General features: G+C 43.5%; 1 protein-coding gene across 1 annotated transcript in view; it reads left to right on the forward strand.

Annotated features, from left to right (window-relative positions):
* LOC146805016 (acetylserotonin O-methyltransferase-like) overlaps nt 1-26,531 on the forward strand; it is a 498,405-nt gene that overhangs the window by 38,722 nt on the left and 433,152 nt on the right. The window contains exon 2 of the mRNA XM_085620449.1: nt 23,017-23,191. Coding sequence (XP_085476575.1) covers nt 23,017-23,191 — 175 coding nt within the window. The remainder of the gene's footprint in view (nt 1-23,016; nt 23,192-26,531) is intronic.

Here is a 26,531-nt window from a genome sequence, read left to right on the forward strand (position 1 = left end):
CCAGTGTTGAAGATTCCACCCTGGCTAGTGGTACAGACACCACCAGCTATCCTCTAACAACATCTCACGCAAATGCCCGATCCTCTCCCCTGGCTTCTCTTTCAATTTTTAATGACAAGATGTTGAAAGTATTGTCGTGGAATGTGGCGGGTATAATGGGGATACTTGATTACCCCCACTGGCTTGAGTTCATTAACAAACACAAGATTTGTATATTCCAGGAAACCTGGAGCTTGACCCCTATGTTTATTGCAGGGTTCATGACCTTTCATAGACCGGCGAATCCGTCCAAACACGGCCAGCCCCCGGGTGGGCTGCTTATTCAAATTAATGTCACATTAAACTGCAACATCAAGGAACTGGTTACTAATAGCACAGATATCTTTGGGTTTTGGATAACAAGTGGCAAGGGCAAGCCCATTGAGATCTATAATGTGTGCGCTAGAAGCACCAGAGGTGGTAGTTGTCCAACTTTACATGCTTTGGATAACCTTCTGGGAGCTAGGCACAACTTTATAATTGGAGGCGATTTTAATGTAACATATGAGCCTCCTGATTGGGAAGAGTCTAATGATGTGAGCAAGGAGGATAAAGCCTGCAGGGTACCCCCTTTAGAGGTTACCCCATTAAAAAATGGTTGCAAGCCGCATTGCAGTTGAACACCATATCTCTGGAACACAGGTTGAGGGCCACTAATTGAAGAACTAGGTCCGATAAAGGAGGGGGGATGACATTTAGTGGACCGAATGGGTCGAATAGTATTGATAATATACTCGTGGACCTCGTCCTATGGCCCCATGTACGGGATATGGCCATTGTCCCATCTTGTGACAGTGACCAATTCAATTCAATAAGTCTTTATTTCGATTGAAAATCATAAAAGACGTTGACATTTAAAACATAATTATCCAGTTCATTTTCGTAGGAAGTTACATAGTTATACATTAAAATAATGGTCACATGCTTAGATATATGATAAATAAATATTTTAAAACGAATAAAAACTTCTGACGGTTGTACCGCAAAAATCTATAGCAGTAGATTCAGCTTGTTAGTAAAATTGACCAGGTCGGTACACTTAAAACAAATTAAAACAGTGACCATAATCCCCTCCTTTTGACTTTTGACCATCCATGGGGAGAAACGGGGAGGGACCCTCTTATCCCATTAAGCACCAAGGTTTTAATCCCTTCAAATGACAAACGACGGCTCAAATGGCCTGCTATTCTGGCTGATGAACCCAAGATAAAATTAATTAAATGCGACCTGGAAAAGCATCTAAAGACCTTGTCAACAGCAACTAATGACCCGACCTCACTGATTAGCTGTAGTATCCTTCGTAGGGATTTCTTTGATCACTTGGCTAGTTTCTTTTACGTTTACACCATCCAGACCAGGCAAAAACAGGGGAGGATTAAGGGAACAAACTTATGGTTTAATAAAGAGTGTAGGGTCCTGAGAGGGAGTATGTCCGCAGCTATTAGGAATAGGGATGCCTTTAGGATATGCGAAGCTAGGAAGGAATACAAACAGGGTCAATTTGAAGCCAAGAGAGAATGGGATGAAAGGAGATGGGAAGAACTTGGGGAGGCCCTCCGGCATCCAGATAGCAGGCTGTTCTGGTCCCTTTTGTCTAAACTTAACTTTCAAAGATCACCTCCATTGGCAAATAACTTCCCAGCTGTTAAGTGGCACAAACACTTTAGTGATTTATATTTCATTAGTGACACTCATAATAGCCCCCAGATGTTCCACGACATAGGCCAGCTTACATGTACTCTCTCCTTCACTAGAGAGGAAATTATGAGCTCCCTGGATGCAATCATCCCTGCAAAAGCCCAAGGCCCCGATATCATCCCTGCTGATCTCTTCCGTGCTGACAGGGATAACTGGGCAACATACTTTTTGTCTCTGGCCAATGATGTAGCGAGCGGGGGGAGGTTCCCTGACTCATGGAAGGGGGCTGAAGTAATACCCATTTTCAAGAAAGGGCGTAGATCGAAGGCCGCCAACTACCGCCCGATCAGCCTGAACAATTGTGCCTAAAAGGTCTTCCACTGTTCCCTCTTACTCAAAATCCAGACCTGGATGGATGAGAATGACATCCTCTCTCAAATCCAGGTGGGCTTTCGGCAGAAGACCGGCACTACAGATCAGGTGTTTCGTCTTGCCATGCTGTATTGGAAGGTAGTTGTGTTGGGCAAGGTTAGTCTTTACCTTGCATTTATAGATCTAAAAACAGCCTTTTACCTAGTACCTAGGGATCAACTTTGGTGGTTGCTTAGGGATCTGAGAATGCCCTTTGAAATCCTGGAACCTCTAATTAGGCTACACAATGATCATTTTGCCCGTGTGAGATGGGGAAACCAGGGGCAAACCACCGAGCCCTTTAACATCTAACGGGGGGTACACCAAGGATCTGTTTTGGACCCAACCCTCTTCTCCTTGTCTGTAAACCAAGGGGCTGGTCTTTTGTGCTCCATTCCAGCAGATGCTCCGTCCCTGGCAAACCACAAAATATCAACATTACTATTCACGGACTATACCCTCTTGGTTTCTAAAACCCCTACGGGCCTCCAAAAATTATTGAATCACTTCAAGGCATTCTGCGACGAGAGGAGATTGGTCATCAATACAACTAAAACCAAGTTAATGATGCTGAACCCTCACAAATCCTTTAAGGGTCATTTGTTTCTAGATAACGTTCCACTTGACAGGGTCAGCTCATTTGATTACTTAGGTATCAGGATGTCTGAGGGAATGGGCTGGAAGATCCACCTAGAGAAGACGTCCTTGAAATTCTCCCAGCTAACTGGGGCTTTGAGGCGGGAGCATTGTCTCTCATATACCAAGTCTGTAGCACCTGCCCTCAAATTGTAGAGTTGTAAGGTAGTGAGTAGTGCCATATATGGGGCAGAGCTGTGGGGTGTAGCAAATGTAAACAATCTTACATCAGTGGGAAACAAATTTCTTAGGAATATGGTATCACTCCCCCAAAGTACTCCTCTTCTCCCTTTGAAACTAGATCTGGGTATTAAGTCCATTAAGTAGCTTGCAAGGCTTCGTCCATTGCTATTTTGGCACAGACTGGTTACCACGCCTGAATTGGCATCATACGCTGTTGCCTTTAGTGAGGTCTCAGCTGTGGATACAAAACAAATAAATTGGGTGGATTAATCATATAGATACCCTTCGGGCAAGCATTGGCCTGTCCAAAAAGGGTAACGGTCTTCCTCCGTTTTGTATTAGAGGCCATGTAAAACTTTTGTATTGGGCATGGGTAGAGCAGAAAAAATTGCTGGCAACTCAACATGGCAGCCTAACAGATGCTTTCACTGATACAAAAATCAACTGCTAATTTGAAAGCTATTTTGATACCATCAAGGTGCCAGCTGACAGGAAACTGTACACTAAGTTTAGATATGGCAGTCTACCTATTAATGCTTTTACCAATCCCTGACTGATAAACAAAAATCAACCTAAGGGCTGTCCTTCTTTCCCCTGCCCACACGAAACAATAGACCATGGCCCATATTACCAAGAAAGTGGGATAATTATCGCAAAGCGCGCTTAGCGCTGTATTTTTTATCACCAGCTATCGCTGATTTACATCGCGGAGATAACGCGTTATTATCAACGTTTATCTCCAAGGCGATAATAAACCAGCGATAGCTGCGAATCCCAACAATAACATGAGATATCCAGTGATAAAAATCCCATCGCTAATGGAAATCTTGCTAATAGGCAGGTGAGGACTTAACCATAGAATCCACCTCCCATTGACTATAATTGGTAAGTCAGGTTTCTATCAGGTGTAAAAACTAAGCGATAAACGCAGTTAACTGCCGTTTTTTTATCGCTTTGCGGGCCTTGGTAATAGGCGGAAGGTGTGTTTGCGACTGATTTCAGTTGCTTTCAAGTTGGGAACGCCTCCTTTGCATGTCATTAGCGATAAATATCGCTGACATGCAAAGCGGCACCCAAACCGCCAGGAAGCTGTCGCTAACAGCGGTTAGCGACAGCTTGCTGATAGGGCGATGAAAATATCGCCGCTTTAGCGGCAAAAAGTGCCACTAAAGCGGTGATGACGCCCTTGCTAATATGCCCCCATGGTTTTTTTTGTCTGCCCTTGCGCATATTGAAGTTAGATGCAAGAACACTCTTTGTCTGCGCAACTGCGAAATTTCTAGGCCAGTTTGGGGCTAGCAGAAGGATGGTGCTGCACACTTCGTCGCCTGGCTTAGACTGATCAAATGGAAATTGTAACAACTAGTCTAAGCAGGTTGTTTCTAACATTGACATTTTTATTGTAAATAGCTGGTTTTATGGTAACATTTTGTGTATTTTATAAACATTATTATTATTAATTTTTTTAACCGTCAATTTGGACTAATGGCTTTATTAAGGGCCAAAGAGTAGCTACGTTTGTAGTTGTTAATGTGGGCTGTATTTTATAGTAATTGTCATATATATATTACCATTTAATGCACTAGCCCTTTAGTCTTGTGATTTTATTCACCTGCCTAAATTGCCAGAATTAGCTTACTAGTGCCTTAATTGAGAAATTGTAGACTTTTAAGCTTCTTCTCATGCTGGCCCACTATGTCAACTAGACCTATACTGTATCTCCCAAACTATATATTGCCTTGACAGTATTTTTCTTTTTTAGAATGATTTATGATCCATGTGGCTGTATCTTTTATGGTTTTGCGAACCGAAATAAAGAAATTTGATTGATATAGGTCCAGAGTGAGCTAAGGTCCCATCAGTGTAACTTTAAAAAGTGAATTGAATGAGCCTGCAGGCCACACTCCACTGACACAGGTCAAAAAGGACCTTTTAACTCCACTGATCACTACACATATGTTCCCAAAACCACTCTTGCTGCTTAACTCCTGCTAAAGGCAGTAACTTACCATTATAAGGGTAGCTCTTTGGGCGCACTGTCTGGTCCAACATCTCAGAAATCCTTTTTGGTCAGCTGTCAAGGTGCAGACGCTTGATCAGTGTTTACCTATGATAACAAAAAACAGCATTAGGGATCCAGACAACAGTACCATTGGGCCCCAATGGAAGGGGTACATCTCCAGTACCTTCCAGAGAATTTTCTGGCCAAACATACCTTAATGGTCCATTGTTGTAATTTGAGGTTATCATTTAATATTCAGTGCTACTGCTAGGCCTCAGAAGTCCATGCCAGAGCTGTTCCAAGCATTCCATCAATAATTCAAGGTCATTCAGAGGCTAGAAGATTGACCCCTCGGAGGTGTCCGATCTGTGGACATTTGTGAAATCCCACACATTCTATTACAACCCTAGTGTTATTAGTGCATGCTGCTCTTCATAGGCACTGGTTACACATCTGCTGTTTAATTATTTTGTGGTGTTTTATTTACTTTTTGGGGAAATTGGGTAACTGGTTGAGCAGGTGAAACCCTACTCAGACAGCAACCACAATATATGTCAGGGTGAAACACAAGCAAACCCCAAATTAACCTGAGCTTAACTCTCTGGTTGCTTGGCACAAAGCAGTAAGAATTAACTTAGGGGCCATTAGTCTATCCGGATGCTATCCACCTGGCACCTCCGGGCATCCCACCCTGGGATCTGGGACCTCCTGTTTCTTGTAAATGGTTTTACTTATGTTTATCCCAAATGTATCCACCCCCCGTCTAAGTTTCTTGTAGGCAACTTGTGAATCCTGTAATGCGCTCTGATACCCTAACGGGTCAAGTTTACTTGTGTTTATCCCAAATGCATCCACCCCCCACTAAGTCTCTTGTATACAACTTCTGAATCGTGTAAAGCGCTCTGATACCCTAACGGGTTAAGTTCGCGCTCTATAAAACACAAATCAATACGTAAATAAATAAATAAAAATGTGTACAAGTATTTATGCAGCACTTCAAACAGCAATAAAGTGGAAACCAATTTAGAAAAAAAGAGTAAAATTTTATAAATAATTTGAAACTAAAACAATATTAATCCAATCAGTAGAACCGGAGATATGAAATTCAAAATGTTTAAGTAAAACCAGCCTCTAAAAGCATAAAATGCGAGCTGTGGATATCTGGTCATGCCAGGTCGGGTCAAAGTTAGTCCAGCTGGAAAAAGTACCTTAAACCTTGGTTTGCAGAGCGTTGCAAGCTCCTGTGTCGAGGCTTTGTCACACAGCAGTGGTGCTGTGAAGCTGCAGGGTTGCGATAACGGAGTCTTGTGTCATCGTCCAGGTTGCCGTTAAGGAGTGGGAGTTCTGAGGAGTCTGCGAGCTAGTACGTGCATTCCGGTATCAGGGATACATTGCGCTGAAGTGGTTCTGATGCGTCTATGAGGAAATGCTTCACGCTGCATCAGTTCTGGTTCCAGGGGAACACAGCTCGGCTGGTAGAGCACCTTCAGGCCCACTTCCAAGGGGACAGGACTGTGGTAGCTCCACTTAGGAACAAGGCTCATAGCAGACAGTGTCCAGGTGTTGGGTTCAAAGTGTCTGGAGCCTTTTTTGTTCCTAAGGCTCTGATCAGGAGGCAACTAACTGGCCCGTGCAGTCACTGTGGTGGTCCTGGGTTCAAGATGCTGGTCCAGTGCTTAAGCTCATGCACCAGGGCAGCAAGGGTAGCAATCCTTCTTGCAGAGCAGCACAGCAGTCCTTCTAAGTCTGTCACAGGTTCAGAGGTATACTGAAGAGTTGGGTCTAAGGGTCCTATATTCACTTTGAATAAGGCAAAGGTTCTGGAGTTTTCCATCCCCAAAGGTATCTGGAATTTCCTGCCTGCCTGCCATGGGCCTAGCTTTTCTTGGGTCACAAAAAACTAGTGTCCAATCCTTTGTTAGTGTGCTCAGGCACAGCTTTGTGATGTGCAAGTGTGGTATGTGACAGCCTCCCCCATCAAGTCAGAGATGGCCCATCCTGCCAAAACCTGTTGCCGTTGTCTCCCTGTCTGTGAGAAATACACAAAGACCAACAGCCAGTTACACATAGTCATGTGACCCAGGATACAGGCTGAAGGTACCAAATGGTTAGGACAAGAACATGCAAACTTTCTAAAAGTAGTCTTTTCAGAATGGTGACTTAAAATCCAACTTTACCATTAAAGAGGGTTTTAAATTACAATTGCTTGGACACTATACCCAATATTCCTACCTGGTGACATTAGAAAGTTATCACTTAATAAATCCACCATTATCTTATGGGAGAGGCAGGCCTTGTTGTGGTAAAACACAAATGTAAGAGTTTTTGTGACTATCAGGACATCTAAAAGTATATGCACAACTATTTAAATGCACTGCACCCTGCACTATGGGCTGTTAGGAGCTTAACCCTACAGGTGACTTATAAGTATTAAAAAGGAAGGTTTAGGCCTCGTGAAATGTTCATTTTGACAGATCGAAATGAAAGTCTTAAACTGCCTACTGAGACTGTAATGGCAGGCCTGAGCCATGTTTAAAGGGCTACTTAAGTTGGTGGCACAATCTGTGCTGCAGGATCAATAGTAGCATTTAATTTACAGGCCAAGGTTATATGAAGTAACACTTTATTATGGACTTACAAGTAAATTAAGTGTGCATATTGGGTGTAAGCCAATTATAACGTGTTTAAAGTAGGGAACATAAGCACGTTAACACTGGCTAGCAGTGATAAAGGCAGCAGAAACAAAATCAACCAAAACAGAAGGATGAAAGACAAAAAGTTGGGGGAAAACCATGCCAAAGATGTCAAGTCCAACAACGTAGTTATTTGTTCCCAGCTTAATTCTCCTGGGGCTACTCAGCTTGTCACTGTTGCTTAATCAGCAGCAGTTAATTGACAACGTGGAAGCACAGGATACACTCTCCCCTGTGCCAGTGCAGATGGAAGAACTGCTTAATGCTTTTTTGTCTGACATTTTCGAGCAAAAACAACAGGTTGGTGGAAAAGTGGGTAGGCTGATGGAATAGTGACGAGACTTGTAGGAGAATGGACATCCTGGGAAAAAGTAAGCAGAGTGGGGAGAAAGCCAGCAGCCTGAGAAGGAAATGGGGTGACTCGGAGCAGATCTTTTCATAAATAAGAGAAAATAGGCTGAGGAGAAAGTTGACATGCTTGAGTGGAGGATGGATAAACTGGTGGCATAGCCGTTTGACTAAGTAAGAATGGCAGATGGAGGGAAGTGAATAGGGTGAAGGGGAAAGTAATCAGACTTCAGGGAGAATGGGCCAACAAATCAAGTGTGCAGACTGAGGGAAAATTTGAGCAAACAGGAATGCTGTTGTAAAAATCTATTGCTGAGAGTGTGCTGGGAATAACTAAACTACGGAGGTACAAAGGTGGATTGAGAATTTCAAACAGCCGGTAGTGAGACTTGAGGGGTAGATGGCTACCCTTGAAGGGATTTTGTGAGGACTGGCAAAAGGCTCAATCAGAGTCTACCTTCTAGGCTGTTAATGGGGTTCTGAGTGATCAGATATCTCTATCCAGGTGCTGGTTGAATAAGGACACTTATATTTGATCTTCCTGGATGGTGTTTATATCATGTGACGGCCCATCAAGTGGTGTACTTGGTGCCCATGATATTTAAAAAATATCAGAGCAAAGGAGATGCGGCTCTGCTTTGCAGCATATGGCAGTCCTCATATTTTTAGCGTTGAAAGAGCATGTGACAGGACCGACTTCAATGGGCGATATAGTGCACAGTAGGTCTGGGCTGGACCTGAGAAAATGTGGGTTTGGTGTCTAACTGGTGGCATGAGAAGGTCAGCAAGAGCTCTAGGGGTGATCATAGTGCTCAAAGGTCAGTGATTCATGTACCTGTTGACTCAGTGAGATTCTGATATGACGGTAGACTGACAGGGAAGGAGAAGCCCACCTAAAGGCTCCAGGCATGGCTAAGAATTAATGACGGCCAGAAGAATGGGGCTGATGGTTTTAAAGCGGTCCAGAATCTGTGTAACTCTTGATGGATTGAATGACTGTTAGGGAGGGTTAGCTGTTCTCATGGGGGCCTAAGATGACAAAGGTCATGGTCAGTGGAGAGCTGTCAGGATGCTCTGTGTCACTGCCATTAAGGGAGTGTGACAGAGCCTTGCCATGGTTAAAAACAGGAGTTCAGACTGGCCACTTGCCTTCATTTGAAGGTCTATCTCAAAATAATAATCAGCGGAACAAAGTTATGCATGACTTGGATGCAGAAACGTCTAACCAACATAACAATGTGGCAAATGCTGCTTTTGGGCCAGCCCTGTACTTAAAGCTTCTACATGGATGACTACTGTTCGGGAATACAATGTGATAAAGAAGACAAAGAAGAAGAAGTGCTAGAGGATAGAAACATGGATAGGAGGAGGAAGACCAGTAGGAGAAGACCAGTCAGAGAAGCTATATAAGGAAGTCTGCGAGGAAGATCAGGCTAGGAAGGACACCTGTGCATAGTAACCCTCCCCCACCTAGAAGACTGTACCCAACACTAATTGGGGTCTTCTGTGAAGTCTGATGCACTATTCTTTTGGGCACCTGGTTGTTGCCAGACTGCTCTGGGGAATGGGAGTTCAACCTTGTTGGGGGTTCTTCTTTAATTGTTTTGTTCTGTTCTACTGCAGGGGAGATGCTAGTCTGTTTTTGGGAGTTGGGGGGATGGGGATAGTTAGGGCTAGGGTTGAACTCCTGCAAATGGCATCCACAGATTACACTCTGAACCTTTTGACATGGAAAATTAGGGGGATGGGGTCGGCAGCTAAACAGCGTAATATACACAGATATTTATGGAAAAGGGGGATACAGATTGCCCTACTGCAAGAGACACAGCTTATACAAAATGAAGTGGAGAAATTGCATGGACGCTGGAGAAGACACTACTTTGCGACCACCTATTCTGCGTATGCCAGAGGAGTGTTAATCTGGATAAGAGCTGGAGTACCCTTTGAGCCCCTACACAACATGGTAGACAGAGAGGGCAGATACATATTCCTAAAAGAGAGGTGCACGGACGCAAGATCATCCTGGGCACCGTATATGCCCCTAATCAAGAACGTGCCCTTCCTCCAAGACGTCTTGACCCATATAGCCAGAGTGGCAGAGGTGGACATGGTCCTGGGAGGGGATTTTAACTGCGTAGCTGACACCACATTAGAATGGTCAAACCCCCCACTGCCAGGAGCCCAGGCTTACCGCACAGCGGCAGCTCTCAGGGAGTGTATGGGACACTGGGGTCTGGAAGATGTTTGGAGCACACAACATCAGTGTGAAAGAAACTACTCATATTACTCCTCCCTGCATCAGTTACATACAAGGATAGATGCATTCCTCTGCTCCTCCAGTCCAGGACACTTCATTACATGTATGGAGTCTCTGGAACGCACATTCTCTGACCACAGTCCATTACTTTTGTCCTTCCAACCTTTGGGAAAGCGCCCACTGATTCCACCATGGCGACTCAACCCACTGATGCTAGAAGGTTCTTGCTTCCGGTAAACCTGGGTACAGCCATTGACACATACTTTTCTTCCAATGCACCTACAGTGTCCACAGTGCTGGTGGACTCTGAGGCATTTAAGGTGATGACAAGGGGGTTCTATCTGGGACAGTCGATAGGGGCACAGCAAGAATTACACCAGGAATTGCGAGGCCTGGAGGACAAACTACACGGACTGGACAATGCACAAGGCTCAAACATTACAAACCAGAGACAATTGAAGGAAACACGAGCATTGTACCATCAGGACCTTGAGAGACTGAGGTGCCATGATTACTGGGGATACTTCACTAGAGTGCAGGAGGAAGAAGGTAGCTCTGGATGCCTATTGGCCTGGTTGATTAGACCAGAGACACATGGCTCCCCAATTACCCATGTTCTTATGGAAACAAACCTGGCCACGATCCAGAGGATCATGGACAGGTTTGTTTCCATACGAACATGGGTAATGGGAGATTACTGTGTGAAATGGGTGGAAGTATCATACGAACACCCTACGGCCAGAGTCAAGACAAGCAAAACAGTTTCCATGCAATTTCTGATTTTTCATGGGACTCGAAAGGAATGCCCACTGTCACCCCTTTTGTTTGGTTTGACAATCGAACAACTTGCAGTACTGTTATATCAGGGAGGCGAGAGGGTGGGCCTGACAGTTGGAGGACATGTTCATACCATCTCACTTTATGCAGATGATCTTCTGATTTATCTTAGCAATGCCATACAAGGCTCTGCAGTGGCACTTGACCTTCTGAGTATATTCAAGCAAGTGTCTGGCTTAGACGCTAACATAAGCAAGACTTACCTTCTTCCCTGTAGCCCCAAACCTCCCTTGCCTCAAAGACCTTCTATTGGATCTTAATTGTGCCCTTTCCTCCTTCAAATACTTAGGGATACACAATTTCCATTCACTGGTAGATTTGAGGGATGGGAATTTGGGAAAAGCGCTTAGAGCCCTTAGATCATGTGTACCATTCTGGTGCTCCTTGTGTCTTCAGTTATGGCACGAGTCTCCCTGGCAAAATGGTCATGTTGCCACATCTTCTGTATTTCTTTATCATTGTTGCGACTGTAGTGTTCAACAGGTGGTTCAAGCAAATAGATGTCTTGCTGCGAGATCTTATATGGGAAAGGGGGCGTCAGAGGTGGTCCCTGGCAACGTCCTATGATAGATGGTGGTGTGGGAGTGCCAAACTTCGAACTTTACTTCCTGGCTTCTCAACTACAGTGTTTGGTGCAATGGTTGTGAGGCACAGGTCGTGAGGGGACAGATCTGATGGACTCCTGTGACCGCACAACACTATTACTAGCCAGAATGCTCCACCCAGCAGTGGTAATTCCTCATCAATTTCTGCTACAGACCACTGCCCTGACATTTTGGAAACACTGCGTGGCCAAAAATGTGGGCACTCTCCTGTACACCCCAGCCCTGCCCCTGATAGGCTTTCCGCATGGTAATCTCAAGACGATATTCACCTCTGACCAACTGTCAGCTTAGACGGAGGTGGGAATGGCGACAGTGGGGGACTGAGACCAGCAATTCATCCTTACCCTACTGAAGGATCTAGTTGAGAGCTTCGAACTTCAGTAAGGACAGTTCCTACAGTACGAGGCCTTGACCCAAATGATTAAGGGGTTGTGGAATAATGGATGAGAGGAACCTCCGTCCCATGCGGTGTGACAGGCCATGCTCACCCTAGGCAGAGCTAGACACCAGGTGAAATGGTTTTACTCGACAGTAGCTGAAATGTTCTGTTCTCCATTACAAAACATGCGAGACAAATGGGAGACAGTATTACATAAGGAGCTTTCGGATCCGGAGTGGGTCAGAATCTTGGCATACCTTAAACGGGTTTCCCACAACACAAGGATGAAATATATCAATTCAACTACACCCACATGACTAGAGGACTCCTCACAGGCTCCGTGTGACCTATGGTGGTAAAATACATAAATGCTAGAGGTGTTACCATAGTGACACTGACTTCATTCACATGACCTGGGACTTTGCCACAGTAAATAGGTTCTGTGTGGAATCCTTGAAGTTGGTAGGTGCAGTGATAGGGCGCACTCTCAAACCCATAATCAGAACTTGCCTGCTCAGGCTGTTTCCCCAACCACCCTAGTGTAAAATAGGCGCACAATACCTAGATTTAGCACTAGTCCTGGCTATGAGAAGAATAGCATTGACATGGGAATCCACCTGTGGCCCCATAATTGGAGACTGGAAAAGAGACGTAACCCACTGGGCTGGAGAAGAGGGGAGGGTCTTGACCAGAGAAGATGCGCGAGGACAGAGACTTCACACCATGGCAGAAGCCTGGAGAGAGGTCCTTGCAAATTGGGAAAACCCTGAGAGGTATCATGAAGGGGTTGAGGACGATGGAGATAGTTCACGCTTGGATGGAGAACAAGACCAGAGTTATAATCTACTTATTGGTTAATGCATCCTCCCTATTCTTGTCCTCTGCATTGCTGCTCAGCCAATGGTGATGTTTTTGGAAGGTTCAGTGTGTTTGTGCTTGAGGAGAATTCAGTTGGAGCAGATGGGCTGAGCAGCAAGGAGGCTGCTCCTGGTGGGGCATATTATGGATCTTACTATCATCCTGTAAATTATATTTGAACCTGTAACCTGATGAATAAACCAAAAACTTGTTTTCTTCACGACCTGTCTACGAGACATTCTTCATTTTAACACTGGCGTCGATTTGAGAAGAACCTGCATGTGCTGTTTCAATGGATAATGGTCTATTAAGCCTAAAGAAACTTCAAGGAGAACTTACAAGCTGCGTACTTAAGGAGAGCTGGCATCTCTGTGCCCGACCAGTAACCTTGTCACCGGTCGCCCACAACCCAACCTAAAATGTGCCAGTTCCTGTTGCCTGCCAGTTCCTGCGGCCTGCCTGCTTTGCTACCTGCCTGTTCCTGCTGTGAGCTGTCCCCAACCCTGATTCCTATTAAGATTTGCTAAGGAGGACCTCGTTTTGTCACAGCTTGTAGAAGGCCTACGTGATTTACAGAGTTCAATGCTCCTGCTTGCTTTGCTGATACTGTGTTCAGTGTGTTGGTGCTTGAGGAGAATTCAGTTGGAGTGAATAGGCAGAGCAGCAAGGAGGATGCTCCTGGTGGGACATATTATGGATCTTACTATCATCCTGTAACTTATATTTGAACCAGTAACCTGATGAAAAAACCAAAAACTTGTTTTCTACATGATCTGTCTGCGATTCATTCTTCAATTTAACAACCAGTTAACCTGAGTGGCTAACAGGAATACAAATGTATGTGGGTAACAACAGTAATACAATAGGGAATCAGGTACCCATTGACTCAATGAACAGTACGAAGGCTGCCTTTTGGCTACCACCACTTGACATGCCTGAGCATTGGGTAGACTGACCCAATAACAAACGGTGGGGTAGGTAAACATTGGATCTGGCCTGTGCCCCCCCCGGTGCCCCCCGCCCCCTTTCATTCCTCTTGAAAGACTCCTGTATTCATACACCACCCTGCACAGAATAATTGTTAAGTAGTTTTACAATCTGGGTCACTTCCCCTTGGTGCTCCCTTTCTCATACCAAATAGAATAGGAATATAATCTACAAGCTGCATACATCATAAACAAAGCCCTAGGCCACCACAGTCATATAAAATTGGTCACAGACTTTGTCTTTGGTTGCTGCGGTTCTATGGTGGTCCAACCACCGTAGTTGTAAAACGGCAATCGGACCACTGGTGTAGCAGTCCCCGACCACCACTACACCACAGAGAGTTTGGCAGTCCTATGGACCGCCAAACTCGCAATTAGGCTCTCAGTGGCTAACAATCCATAAGTACAGGTAGATCTATGAAGACAAGTGTAAGAGTTAACACAGGAGGAAATATAACAGAGCAAAAGAAGCAGAGTACTTGTAAAAGCAACAGAGTCCTTGGAAGAAGAATGCTGATGGGCACAGCACACTCGCCCAGTACCTGTAGTAGTTTGTGCACATGAAGGCAGAAGCATGTCATGGTTTGAAGGACAGGACTGGGCGATAGACATGCAGAAGTCTTAAGGCGAAACAGTAGTTGAAGGCCACTCTTAGGACCCGATAACAATGTTGTTCGGAAACTGTTCCGAACTAATCGGTCTGGAATCATTTCCGAACAAATCAGGTTATGCGAGTCCGATCAACCGATTACGATGCTTCTCAACATCCTTCGGTCGGACTCGCATTTACTTCAATGGGAACCTGTATTCCAAATGAGAACACAGGCTCCCATTGAAAAAAGGGGTGGTTGGGGAAAAACTTGCATGCTGTGGCGGGCACCCCATGGTGCCTGCCACATTGTGCATGATTGGAAAGAGGGGTCCCTTGGGTATCCCCACAGGCCCTAATTGGACGCCTCCAGGTAAAGGGGGCCCGTAATGCACTCAGGCTGTCCGTTTGCCTTTCGGAAAATATTCTGACTGCCTGAACAGTTTCCGGGCATCGTAATTGGTAGTTGGGAAATGTGTACGATTCGTTCAGAAACAAGGGTTCCAAATCAGTAGTCTTTCTAAACAAGATTGTAACCGGCCCCTTTGTATCCATGGGTTAGTGTTCTGTGGCGACACAAAGTATAGCGTCCTTTGCTCTAGGCAACATTTGGGCCACTTGTGACAAATGGAGAGCAGTATAATAATGCTCTATACAGGGCAAACTGACCATCAACTTGGTAATGTATGCCTATTAGCGCCTTGATGTGACAGCAAGACAAGTAGTGGTAGCATTTGCAAGACATATGTGCATCTGGGAGTGACCACCAACTTGATGGCTTGCAGCCTCACCACACAAAGATAAATTCAACAAGGACCACTTCTAGAAGTCATCATAGACCTTATCAAAAAGGGCTCTAAGTTGGAAGGTTCCGTGTTTTCCTATCTGTTTGTAATCTATATACCCAGGTACACTAATTTTTCAGGCCACCATTGGAAGCGCAAACCTTCAATAGCCACCTTCATCATTTCCCAGGACATAGGCATTAACTCGCTCTTGTGCCAGTAAACTTCGTACCCTGACAATGCTGACAATTCCTCTATAATAAATAAAAGAGCCTGGAGTGTGGCATGTACATCAGAAAGCGTGAGGAGTGTATCATCTGCATGCAAAAGTAGTTTGGAGAGACCTGCTTTGTAGGGATGCCAACAATGACTGGGGACAATTAGGTCGTGGCTGCCAAGGGTTCTAAAGCAAGGACGAATAACAGTGGCAATAGCTGGCACCTCTGCCTCATCTCTCTATTGACAGAGAACTGTTATTTTATGTATTGGCACTTGGGTATTGGATTGTAAGCACAGTGCATAATGACATGAGTTATGAATACCGATATGTAATGGTGATGCAATACATAAGACATATAGGGAGGCAATGCACCATGTTAATATTTAGGAGTGATTTACAGGATTTTGTTTATATAAGATGCAATAAACCAACATAACATATGATTCAAATTTGAATGAACATGCATAATAATTATAGAAAACTGAGTTTATCTTCTATGAAGATAAAGTGGTTGGTAAATTTGTTGTGAATCGGCCATTTAAATGTATATGTTTGTACATTTTTTGAACAATGGTGCAATTACATTTAAAAATATAAAATCAAATGATTTAGAAATTGTATCCTCCAGCTGTAAGGCAGTATGTTTTATAACTGTTTTCTGGTTGCGATCACAAAACTGTATATTGATATCTGGCACTATTGGGAATGGCTTCTTAAACGGAACAAGGCCTGCAGGCACTTAAAAAGGTAGGCCAGCTTTTGCCTGAATAAGGCGCTGCTTTGTGAACTGGACTCTGTGTGTCCTTCTCTTTTGAAATGGACAATGTGTTTATCTAACGGTGCATCACATGTAAGATAGAAGCTTGTGTTGGGCCATCACCATCCTTGAACAGGAGCCAGTGGCATAACAAAACTTGAGGCCCCCCTGCAAAGTACATGGAGCCCCCCTTGCCCCAGTCCAGAGTTCTTAGGCTAGGGACTTGCCGTATGTGCACAGTGCTGGCCAGCGTGTGACTGCATGCACAAGCGAATCAAACTAACTGGTCCCTGACCCAGTCACTCAGACCCCCGAGGATATTGCTGTTTCGATTAGATAATATAGTGGCAGCAAAATGGAAATTTTGAAGCAAACTTTTGTGTTTTTTGTGGCTGCCTTGCACATGGAAAATTGTGCGCCTCATGTTAAAGAACCTTTAATGAAATCAAGTGAGCCATAAACATTTAATGTAACAATGGGAGGAGTAGGGTGAATGCAGGAAGAAACTAAAGGAGTGCTCTGAGAATGTTGGTATGAATACAATGGCAGAAAAGGAGTGGAGTTCAGAGGTCACTTCACTGGTGTGTTGTTTTCTGTGTACGGGTTTTGGGTAAAGGTGGATAAGCCACACAAAACCCGAGCTATGCTTGAGCCTGAAGCCTAACTCTGGTTCAACTCGAGGTCCTGTTGGAACCTTGAGAGCATAATGAGCTGGCTTCTGCCTGATGCTCTCCCTCTACCCAGAATTTGACCTTACAGCCACAGGGGAGCCAGGTTCAAGTCTTGGGACCTCATTATAATGCCGGTCGGATGAGCATCCCACTGGCATTGTGTCAGAAATGGGACCACTTGACAAGGTGTTGGTGGTCCCGCTTTCCAAATTAGGATGCAATGTGTACACTTCCTGTTGCAGCTTATGCTGCGGGCTGCAGCACAAGCTACAATAGGAAAAATACACTTTTTAAACATCCTTGCACCTTGTGACAGGCACCACTTGGTGTTTGGCCTCATAACGGAGGCCGTGGGGGGACAGGGCCCCTACCAGGGGACCCCAAAGACCTTTTACGACTGCCTTTCTAAGGCGGTTGGACCACCATAGAATGGCTGTCTGAAAGGGACATCGTAATCCCTATGGCGGTGCCTGAGCAGGCACAGCCCCATTGTAGGGAATTACTTTCTGACGTACGGTCAAACTGGCTCCTTAAGCCCGTCAGAATCATCAGTCGGTCCCTCTGCATGCTGCGTTTGACTGCCGCGCAACATATTGCGGCGGTCGGACCGCAGCCCTAGATGTCGGTTGGACCGCAATAGACAGGCCGTCAGTTGCGGTTTGACGGACATCATAATGAGGACCCTCGTGTTGCCTCAAAATCCGGTGATTCCAGGCACATCACTTAAATTCTCAATTCCTATTCAAAAGTAATGTAACCTTGTGTAATATAACTGGTGCCCATGTAAAGAGCTCAAATACAGTTGGGCTGAGTTTGTGCTATATAAAAACTGCACAAAAATTCACAAAGAGGTAGAAACAAACCCTTAACTTAACTAGAGACAAATTGGCACAATTTAGTGGCTAATTTGTATGAAGTGAATTGTGTGATCTTAAGCATATATCTTATTTCACCCAAAATCATTTTTCTTCATTATCGTGTATAAAATGACTTTCAAATATGTGAATTCAGAAAGTCCAATTGTACAAAAACACATTGTGTTTGATTTGATAGACTATTGTTGCTTAATACATATTTGGGCCCTGTACAAGCTTTTAAAATGACACCTGTGTTACCTCTTAGTTTATATATGGTTCAGGTTTAAAAACTATCACTTTTAATGAGTACTTCTCAGTGTAGTGCCATAATGTGAAGCATTAATATCGAAGCTTCTGCATGTTAAAGAAATACACTTTTTGAATTTGAATGCAACTTTGTAATATTTTAAGTGATGCTTGTTGTATAATTTACATAGCAAACATTTTTAAAGCTGGCTCTTGCATGGGCTCTATGATCCAAGTACGACCCTTAATTTATTGGTTAAAAATCGTAGACTGTAAAAAACGTTGGGCCTGATTACGAGTCTGGCGGACGTAAGACTTGCGGTGTCGGTGGTCAATCTTTTGCATGACGACTTTAAAAGTCGCTCCCCACTGATGGTGGCGGAGCTGCACCATGGTGTAAATTGGTAAGTGGGACTTGTGCAGTCCTGCTCAGCATATTACGAGTTCCTGCACTGCCAGCGATTTGATGGCGTGAGCTCTACCATGAAAAGACTAGTGGTGCTGGGGGTGTAGGAACAAAAGGTGCCCTACAGGGCACCCATGTCTCCCCGCCATGGGGAAACATTGAGGGGGGCACAACATGTGCCCCCCTGTCTGTATTCCCCCAAAGTTCCAGCACAGCATGGACCTCACCATCCATGAAGTGTTGGAACTTTTTTGCTGTTTCCATTGGGGTGCCTTTTTTCCCGGCATCACCATGGGAAAGGCGAAGGACAGTCCGCCGTACACAAATTCAACTTGTAATACTGTGGGTGGTCCTTGTGCGGCTTTGGCGCAGCTGTGTCAGCAGAGAGTCCCCGCAACCGCACCAAAGTCGTAATTAGACCCATAAAGTGTTTTACAGTCAGAAAGAAACAGCATTGTCCCCTGCTCCGCCATACTCTGCAGACCTTTCCATATCAATAGTGACAGAATTCCTCCTCAACCGGCATGAGCATGTCTGCTGCACACCTGCTGCTGTCAGACCCAGACCCTCAGGTCTTGGCTTTATCGCACCTGTGCAGCCATATCTCAAGAAACTGGCTTTTATGCCAGATGCTTTCCAGAGAAGCTGAGGACTTGCCTAGCACTTTGGCCACTGTGTGAGGAGTCACACTGAGGGCACATACGGGATTCTCCAGGAGCAACCTCCATGATCGCGGTGATGTTATTTTGATTTCCACATACACTGCTAAGAGAGAAAAGGTAAATGTTCTCCCCATTGCTTCTTTTTCTTTACTGGTGTCTAGTTTATTTTTCTAGAAAATGCACAGAGCCAAAACACAAGCAGCATTTTCAGATAAAGAAAACAAACATCAAAGGAGTCTGTTTCTTTTATCGCTGCAGACACATAATGGAAATAGTGTGAATCGTGGGCCTTGGTGAAGTAGCTAAAAGCTGGAGACGCTGACAGTCAGCGTAGTGTGCTGAAGGGCCCCCCTTGAGCTTGGGGCCTCCCCGCACCACGGGGACTGAGGAGGTTAATGACAATTGCTGGTTGGAGATATAATTAAATATGTAATTGTGTTTGGTTCTCTAATAGATAATTTGAACAATATAGTATTTTTTTTTAACTTTTAAATTGGTTTATTTGATGATTGTGCTAATGATGTATTTGTTTTTAAAAACTTAGATATTAATTTATTAGATTATATTTACTTTTTGTTTAATAATGTTATAGTTTTATCATGTTTTAAAATAATGTGTATAGTTTTTATCTGTTATAAATTTATTTTATGTTTTATTTGTTGGATTTTGGGTATGAGGTTCGGAACTAAATCTGCGCTTTCAAAAAATGTAATATTTTCCCTACTGTTGCAGACCACTGAATGGAAATAGCAGCTCTCATCCCCCCAAAATCAAATACTCTCCCAACTGTTGCCTACTTCAGGGTGGAAATAGCAAGTTTAATCCATTCAAAGGCTAGCCCTTTCCCTCCTGTTGCTCTGGTTGGATGGGGCATAGTAAGTTTGATCCCTCCAAAGTCCAATACTTTGCTACTGTTGCTCAGGTTGGAGTGTGCATAGTAAATATGACCCCCTCCCACAGCCCACCCTTTGCCTACTTTTGCTTATGGTGCAGTGGGAATAGTACATATAACCCTTGCAAAGTCCAGCACTTTCCCTACTGTTACTTACATTGGAGTGGGAATAGTAAATTAACCCCTTCAAAGTCCAACACTTTCTCTGCTGTTGCTTATGCAGGCGTGGAAATAATAAATCTAACCTGTTCAAAGTCCTACACTTGCCCTACTGTTACTGATATTGGAGTGGCAATAGTAAATGGTATCCCTCCAAAGTAAAACACGCTCCCTGCTGTTTGTTGCTCACAATAGAGATAGAATATTAAATCTGCCCCCTCCCCCAAAGTGCAACACTTTCCCTACTGTTACTCAGGCTGGAGTGGAAGTAGTGAATTTAACTCCTCCAAGGCTAATTTGTTTATCTGACTTTTTAAACTGTTTTTATAAACATATTTTGTGTCAACTTTAAAAGGTTTTGCATGAAAATTATGTATTATGATGTATTTTTAGTTTTTTGATCTCATCTCAATAATGTAAAATCAAGTGAGCAAAATTTGAATACGCTATTTTAAATATTTTAAGGGTTTAACTATGAAAAAATGTATTTTCATAGCACAATGTAGAGCAAAGGCAGATTGAGTCTTCTCAGTATACCAGTGCTTTCAAAACCCTGGACCAATGAGCTGGAGTGATTTTGTCGTTATTTTTTTTTACAGAGTAAATATTCGAGCTGCTTGATGCTTTATTCAGGCTTGCGTTTCATCCACATTTCATCCTCAATTAAGATATAACCAACCTCTTTGCTTCATCTTGAGAAAATAACAGTTTTTCCCACATGCTCATCGTTTACATGTTTCTGATGGAGAAGGAGGATGAGAAGCAAGAAAATTAATTTACTACGCTTTGCACACTTTGGGGCAGATTTACAATAACTGGCGCATACCTGCATCAGCAGAGATGCGCCAGTTATTGTGCGTCACGGCTCCGCCACATTGGATGCTCCGCATTTACAATGCGGTGCACCATGGGGAAAAAATGGACAGATGTGTGACGCATCTGCTGCCGTAAAGGCGGCGCATTGCTGGAGTTGCGTCGCAAGCGCGACACAGCTCCAGCAAGGCTCGGGGGTGCCCTTTCTTTAAAATGCTGTGTCAATCCTTACGCCTGCTTCAAGCAGGTGCAGGGTTTTGACGCAGCATGGCCTTAAAAGTGGCTGAGTGAAATCTTGTAGATTTCACTCAGCCACTTTTAGAGGCATTCCTGCACCGGAACGCCTCCCCCTGCGCCAGAACGCCTACATGTGGCGCAGGGCTTTACAACATGACGCATTTCCCAGATGCGTCAAGTTGTAAGTACCCTGCACCATGGCGCTGGCTTTGCGAAGCCGTTGCGTCACAAAAGTAACGCAACGGCGGCGTAAAAGAGGCGCAAGGGGCTTGTAAATCTGCCCCTTTATTGTTAATTATTATATCTATATTTCGCAGTTTCCTTGGTGCAGAAAACTGTTGCAAAAGTGGCTTAGTGAGACAGAGTGCTGTAAAATAGTATATACAACACTGATGCATTGGGGAAATGGATTAGATTTACCTACGAGGAACTTGCATGGTGAGAATAATGTAGTGGCAAGGTGTGTAGGCACTCAGCATGCACGGTTAGCATTCACCCACGGTTTCTCATGATAATTTTGTATCTTAGTGGTAATGAATCCTGTACATCAGATGAAACCCAAGGGGCCCGATTCACAGAGCTAACTTAAGACAAAATCCTAAATTTACTACCATTTTGGTATTCACAGAAGACACTTACTCATTTCGGTATTCACAGAAGGAACTTACTCATTTCGGTATTCACAGAAGTTAGGAGTCCTAACTTTAGGACTCCTAAATGCCTTCTGTGAATACCGAAAGTCTTAAAGTTAGGATTTTTCTAAGTTTAGGAGTAGTAAAGTTAGGACTCCTAATGAGTAGTAAAGTTAGGACTCCTAACTTTAGGACTCCTAAATGCCTTCTGTGAATACCGAAAGTCTTAAAGTTAGGATTTTCTCAGTTTAGGAGTAGTAAAGTTCTAACTTTACTACTCCTAAACTGAGAAAAATCATAACATTAAGACTTTCGGTATTCACAGAAGGCATTTAGGAGTCCTAAAGTTAGGAGTCCTAACTTTACTACTCCTAAACTGAGAAAAATCCTAACTTTAAGACTTTCTGTATTCACAGAAGGCATTTAGGAGTCCTAAAGTTAGGAGTCCTAACTTTACTACTCCTAAACTGAGAAAAATCCTAACTTTAAGACTTTCGGTATTCACAGAAGGTAAAGTGCCTTCTGTGAATACCAAAATGGTAGTAAGTTTAGAATTTTGTCTTAAGTTAGTTCTGTAAATCGGGCCCTACGGGTTCAAATTTTCAGTAGACTTTCGTAATTATTTAAGAGTACTTCAAGGTAGGAAAATGAACTAATTAATACCTTGTTTGCTAACTAATCAAAAATTACTGTAAAAGAAAATGTGAGTATTGCGACTCTGGATTTACAGCAGCACAGTACAAATTATATGTCAATCAAGCAATTCAATGAAGGGGAAGAAAAATAGGAAAAGGTGGGCTGAAGTAATCTTAGTACAGTTGGATAGAGTCACAACAAATGACAAATGTCGATATCCTGATCCTTAGGAGAGTTGACATTTCAGCCCAATAACAAATATTGTAGCAGACCAACAGAGTACTAAATCACGAAGGGAAGGGGTCATTACCCCTATCTCCCGAACGTGAACTTCCGAAAGAGACGCACAAATTAAATAATTTATTTATGTATATTTATTTAGAAGCTTATAAAGCACACTAATACCCAAGGGTGTCCTGGCGCTGTCATGCTGAGCATCCCTAATTCAATGTGTTCCGTGGAATTATTATGAAACATGCATTTTGGTAGCAGGTACATTTTTCACTGAATGTAAATGCACTAAACTGATTTAGAAAGCTTTCTCTAATTTAAAGATTGCATTTTATTGTTATTCTTCCTCAGGCAATGTTTGCTGCATGCGAACTTGGAGTCTTTGACCTGCTGCAGGAGTCTGGTGCCCCCCTGCCTTCTGCCACCATTGCTGAGCGTCTGCATGCCAGTGCGGATGGGATGGAAAGATTACTGTGCGCATGCGTGGGATTAAAGCTCCTGAATATCGAGATGATTAATACCGAAGGTAATGCCATCATTTTAAAGCCAGGCCGTGTAAACAGATTTCATTAATCATAAATATATTGTAATATCAGAAAAGACATCTTTTTATTTTTAGTCCAGTTAATCATGAAAAATACCTATTCTCACGGTGCTATTTACTATTCATTTGGCCGTTGATGTCAATAAATAATGCAACTGAAAAAGAGTGAGGACCAAAGAGTATGGTTCAGTTGGATGTTTAGCTAAATCCTCTTTCTGTTTTGAAAACAGGGCAGAAAACCGCAGTGATATTACAAACCTAGAGAAAACGTTAGTACTTTTTTAAATATCATATAGCCTAATAAGTGTCCCATAATCAATTATTGCACCTGGAAGACAGGAGAGCACATTTGTTAAGGAAGCCTTGACAAAGTCAAAAGGTGTGGCTTTTGTATGATGCATTCTCAAAGAGGCTGATAATATTTGTGCACACATTAACATAGACCACACAGATCAAAATAACTTTATTTGGTTAAAATGGACCATAAAAGTGAAGCATGCATACAAAATACTAAAAATGATCACGTTCAGTTTATACAACACCCTTTTCTTATTACAATTCATACCGTTTCCTTATTAACAATGCAATTCTAATGGAACTAAGTACAGCAGTGCAAATAGCAACAGTAGACAAAGAGGGTAAGAAATTAAAAGCCTCCTGATAGGTGCAAGGGCGAATTTCTATAAAGATTGGAGTAAGAAACCGCGCCCTAGGCTCTTTGTAAAGTGTGCAACACAGCATAAAGTGCAAGGTGCTTTGTTGCTGATTGCCATCGAAACATGTTCAACTCAGCAAGATAGGCTTCTTTTATAACAGTTTTCATGTTCGTGTGGATGCTAGCAGGGTTATCCTAATAATGCCCCAAACCTATCTCGTTAAAATTCTCTTTGACAAAACGGAGACATTATCAAGGGTCATACAATCCCTGATAATTTCCCTTGAGAACATTAATTCCTCTGACAGCCACATTTTAGCCAATAGAACTAATGGGGCAATATTAATTTGATCCTCAATAAAATCCAGCCCTACCTCAGAGTGGCAAAAGGATGTGGGAGCACTTTTTGGGGTCATCAGCAATCTTTTTTATAAACTTATTTTCTAAGGTTTGTAATTGGGTGCTCTTCTGGTATCGCCACACTCCTGCCCCGTAGGTTGCGACAGACAGGCATTCTGATTTATATAAAGTGATTAATTTTGCTACCAGCTTGTGACCCAACTTACAAGCGAAGCGAAATAGACCCTCTACTACACGACTAGCATGCTGTACCCTTCCTGTCACAAGATGGTCCCAGTTCAATTTATTGTTAAAGACATTCCCTAAATATGTAAAATTGGACACCTTCTCAATGGTCTTGCCCTTTACAATAAATGTTCTTGTTTTAGTTTGCCCGGGGCCACACACCATAATATAAGACTTATTAAAATTTACTTTTAGGTCCAATGCTATCATAAAATCAGAAAAACATTTAAAGATTTTTGGAGGCTATTGGTGGTTAGTGTCATTAGGACCATGTCGTCTGCAAATGATAGCAAAGGGACCGGGCTGCCTCCAATTCTAGGGAAGTCTAGTGCCTGCTCTAATAGAGAAGACTCTAGGCCATTTATGTACAGAAGGAAGAGAAAAGGAGCCAGGATACACCCCTGACGAACTCCCTCTGTAGAAACAATAGGCCTAGTCCTCTCTACCCCAGGGCTAATTCGTACAACAACAGTAGTGGACGCATGCAGCCTATGTAAAAAGGTAATGAGAGATTCCTCAAAGCCCATTTTCCCCATCTGTGCCCATAACTTCTTCCTATTAACCGTTTCAAAGGCACTGGACAAGTCCATGTAGGCAAGGTGGATTGACCCCTTCCTTGCCCTCATGTACTTGCCCCTAATCAGGGACAAGTTGAGGCACTGTCCGTTCGTCCCCATGCCCCTCCTAAAGCTATATTGTGTTTGGGACATGAGCCCGGTGGTGTTTGCCCAGGTCTCGAGGCGGGGTAAAATAACCTTCCCCAGAACCTTGATGGTAGCGTCAATTATTGAAAAGGGCCTATAACAGGCCAGGTCGTCCTATCTTCCCTTTTTGTACACAGGTACGACTATTGCCTCCTTCCAAGAAGATGGAATGGGGCCAACTATTGCTGCTCTAAAGACACTTGTCAGCAGGGGTGCCCAGAGTTGAGGGTTGCTTTTAAACAGATCTAGAGGAACCCCATCAGGGCCTGTGGCTTTCAAGCAAATCCTCTTTGCAAGGGCAACCTCACTCATTGTCAGAGAAGAGCTAAGTTGGAATGCAGTGATTGGGTCTATTGGAACTTCTAAGCATAGCTCCTGAGATGTAATACCATTCGGGTTAATATGTTTGAGAAATGAGATTCCAAAACTTCCCCCGATACCATTGAGTCCATACCCCTAATGCCTTTTGAAAATAGGGGCTGATTTCTGACCTCCCAAAAACCCCTGGTGCCTTTAAGTGTGCTAGCTCTCTCTAGATCTGCCCAGGATAACCTTCTCAGGTCTTCTTTCCTCCGGGTGATTGTACTTTTATAAGCCTGCCTGGCCTCTTTAATCAAGGTTCTGTCACGTGGGGTTACATGCTGTGCCATCTTCAAATCTTTTTGTGCCCTTGAACACTGTGCGTTGAACCATTTTGTCGCCTGGCCTTCCCATTTGTCAGGCTTTGAGATACTTCCTTACTGATTAATTGGAAACCCTGTATAACTGTATCTGGGGAAGAGTCTTGATGTAAGCATTTCCAAATGGAACTTAAATTAGCTTTAACAATATTCTCCTAGAATTGGAGGGAATTTATTTTGCTCCATTTCAATCTCACCCCTTGATTTGGGTAATACTGGAGGGGGGCACTCAATACTTTTTTCCTCCTGGACTGTTACACGTAGGGAGGCAATGAGGGCATTATGGTTGCTTGCTTTATTGGGCCCCAACTCAAAGCTATCAACGAAAGAAGCACATTTTCTAGATGTTAATATCGCTTTCCCTTCCTCTGCCCATATTAGTAGGGTACTGTATTTGGGGGCTGCTAACCAGGGTGTCAACCAAACACAGATCATTTACCATGATAATGGTATTTAAGGCTTCACCATGTGGTGTATGTATGAAATGCGACAACGGTTGACCCTCAGTGCCAAGTAGCCCACACACTCGGTGTGGGCTATGCCGGCATAAAGAGCAATTAAAATCCCCCACCCAATAAATGCACAAAGGCTGCCACTTCCCTGCTATCTTATCAATTTCATCCTTGAGAGTGGCAATGATATCACAACTGTTTTGGTCAAAGATGTTGTAATACCAGTTAATCAGCAATGTCTTGACC

This window comes from Triturus cristatus, chromosome 8 (assembly GCF_964204655.1).
Source record: "Triturus cristatus chromosome 8, aTriCri1.1, whole genome shotgun sequence".
Lineage (NCBI taxonomy): Eukaryota > Metazoa > Chordata > Amphibia > Caudata > Salamandridae > Triturus > Triturus cristatus.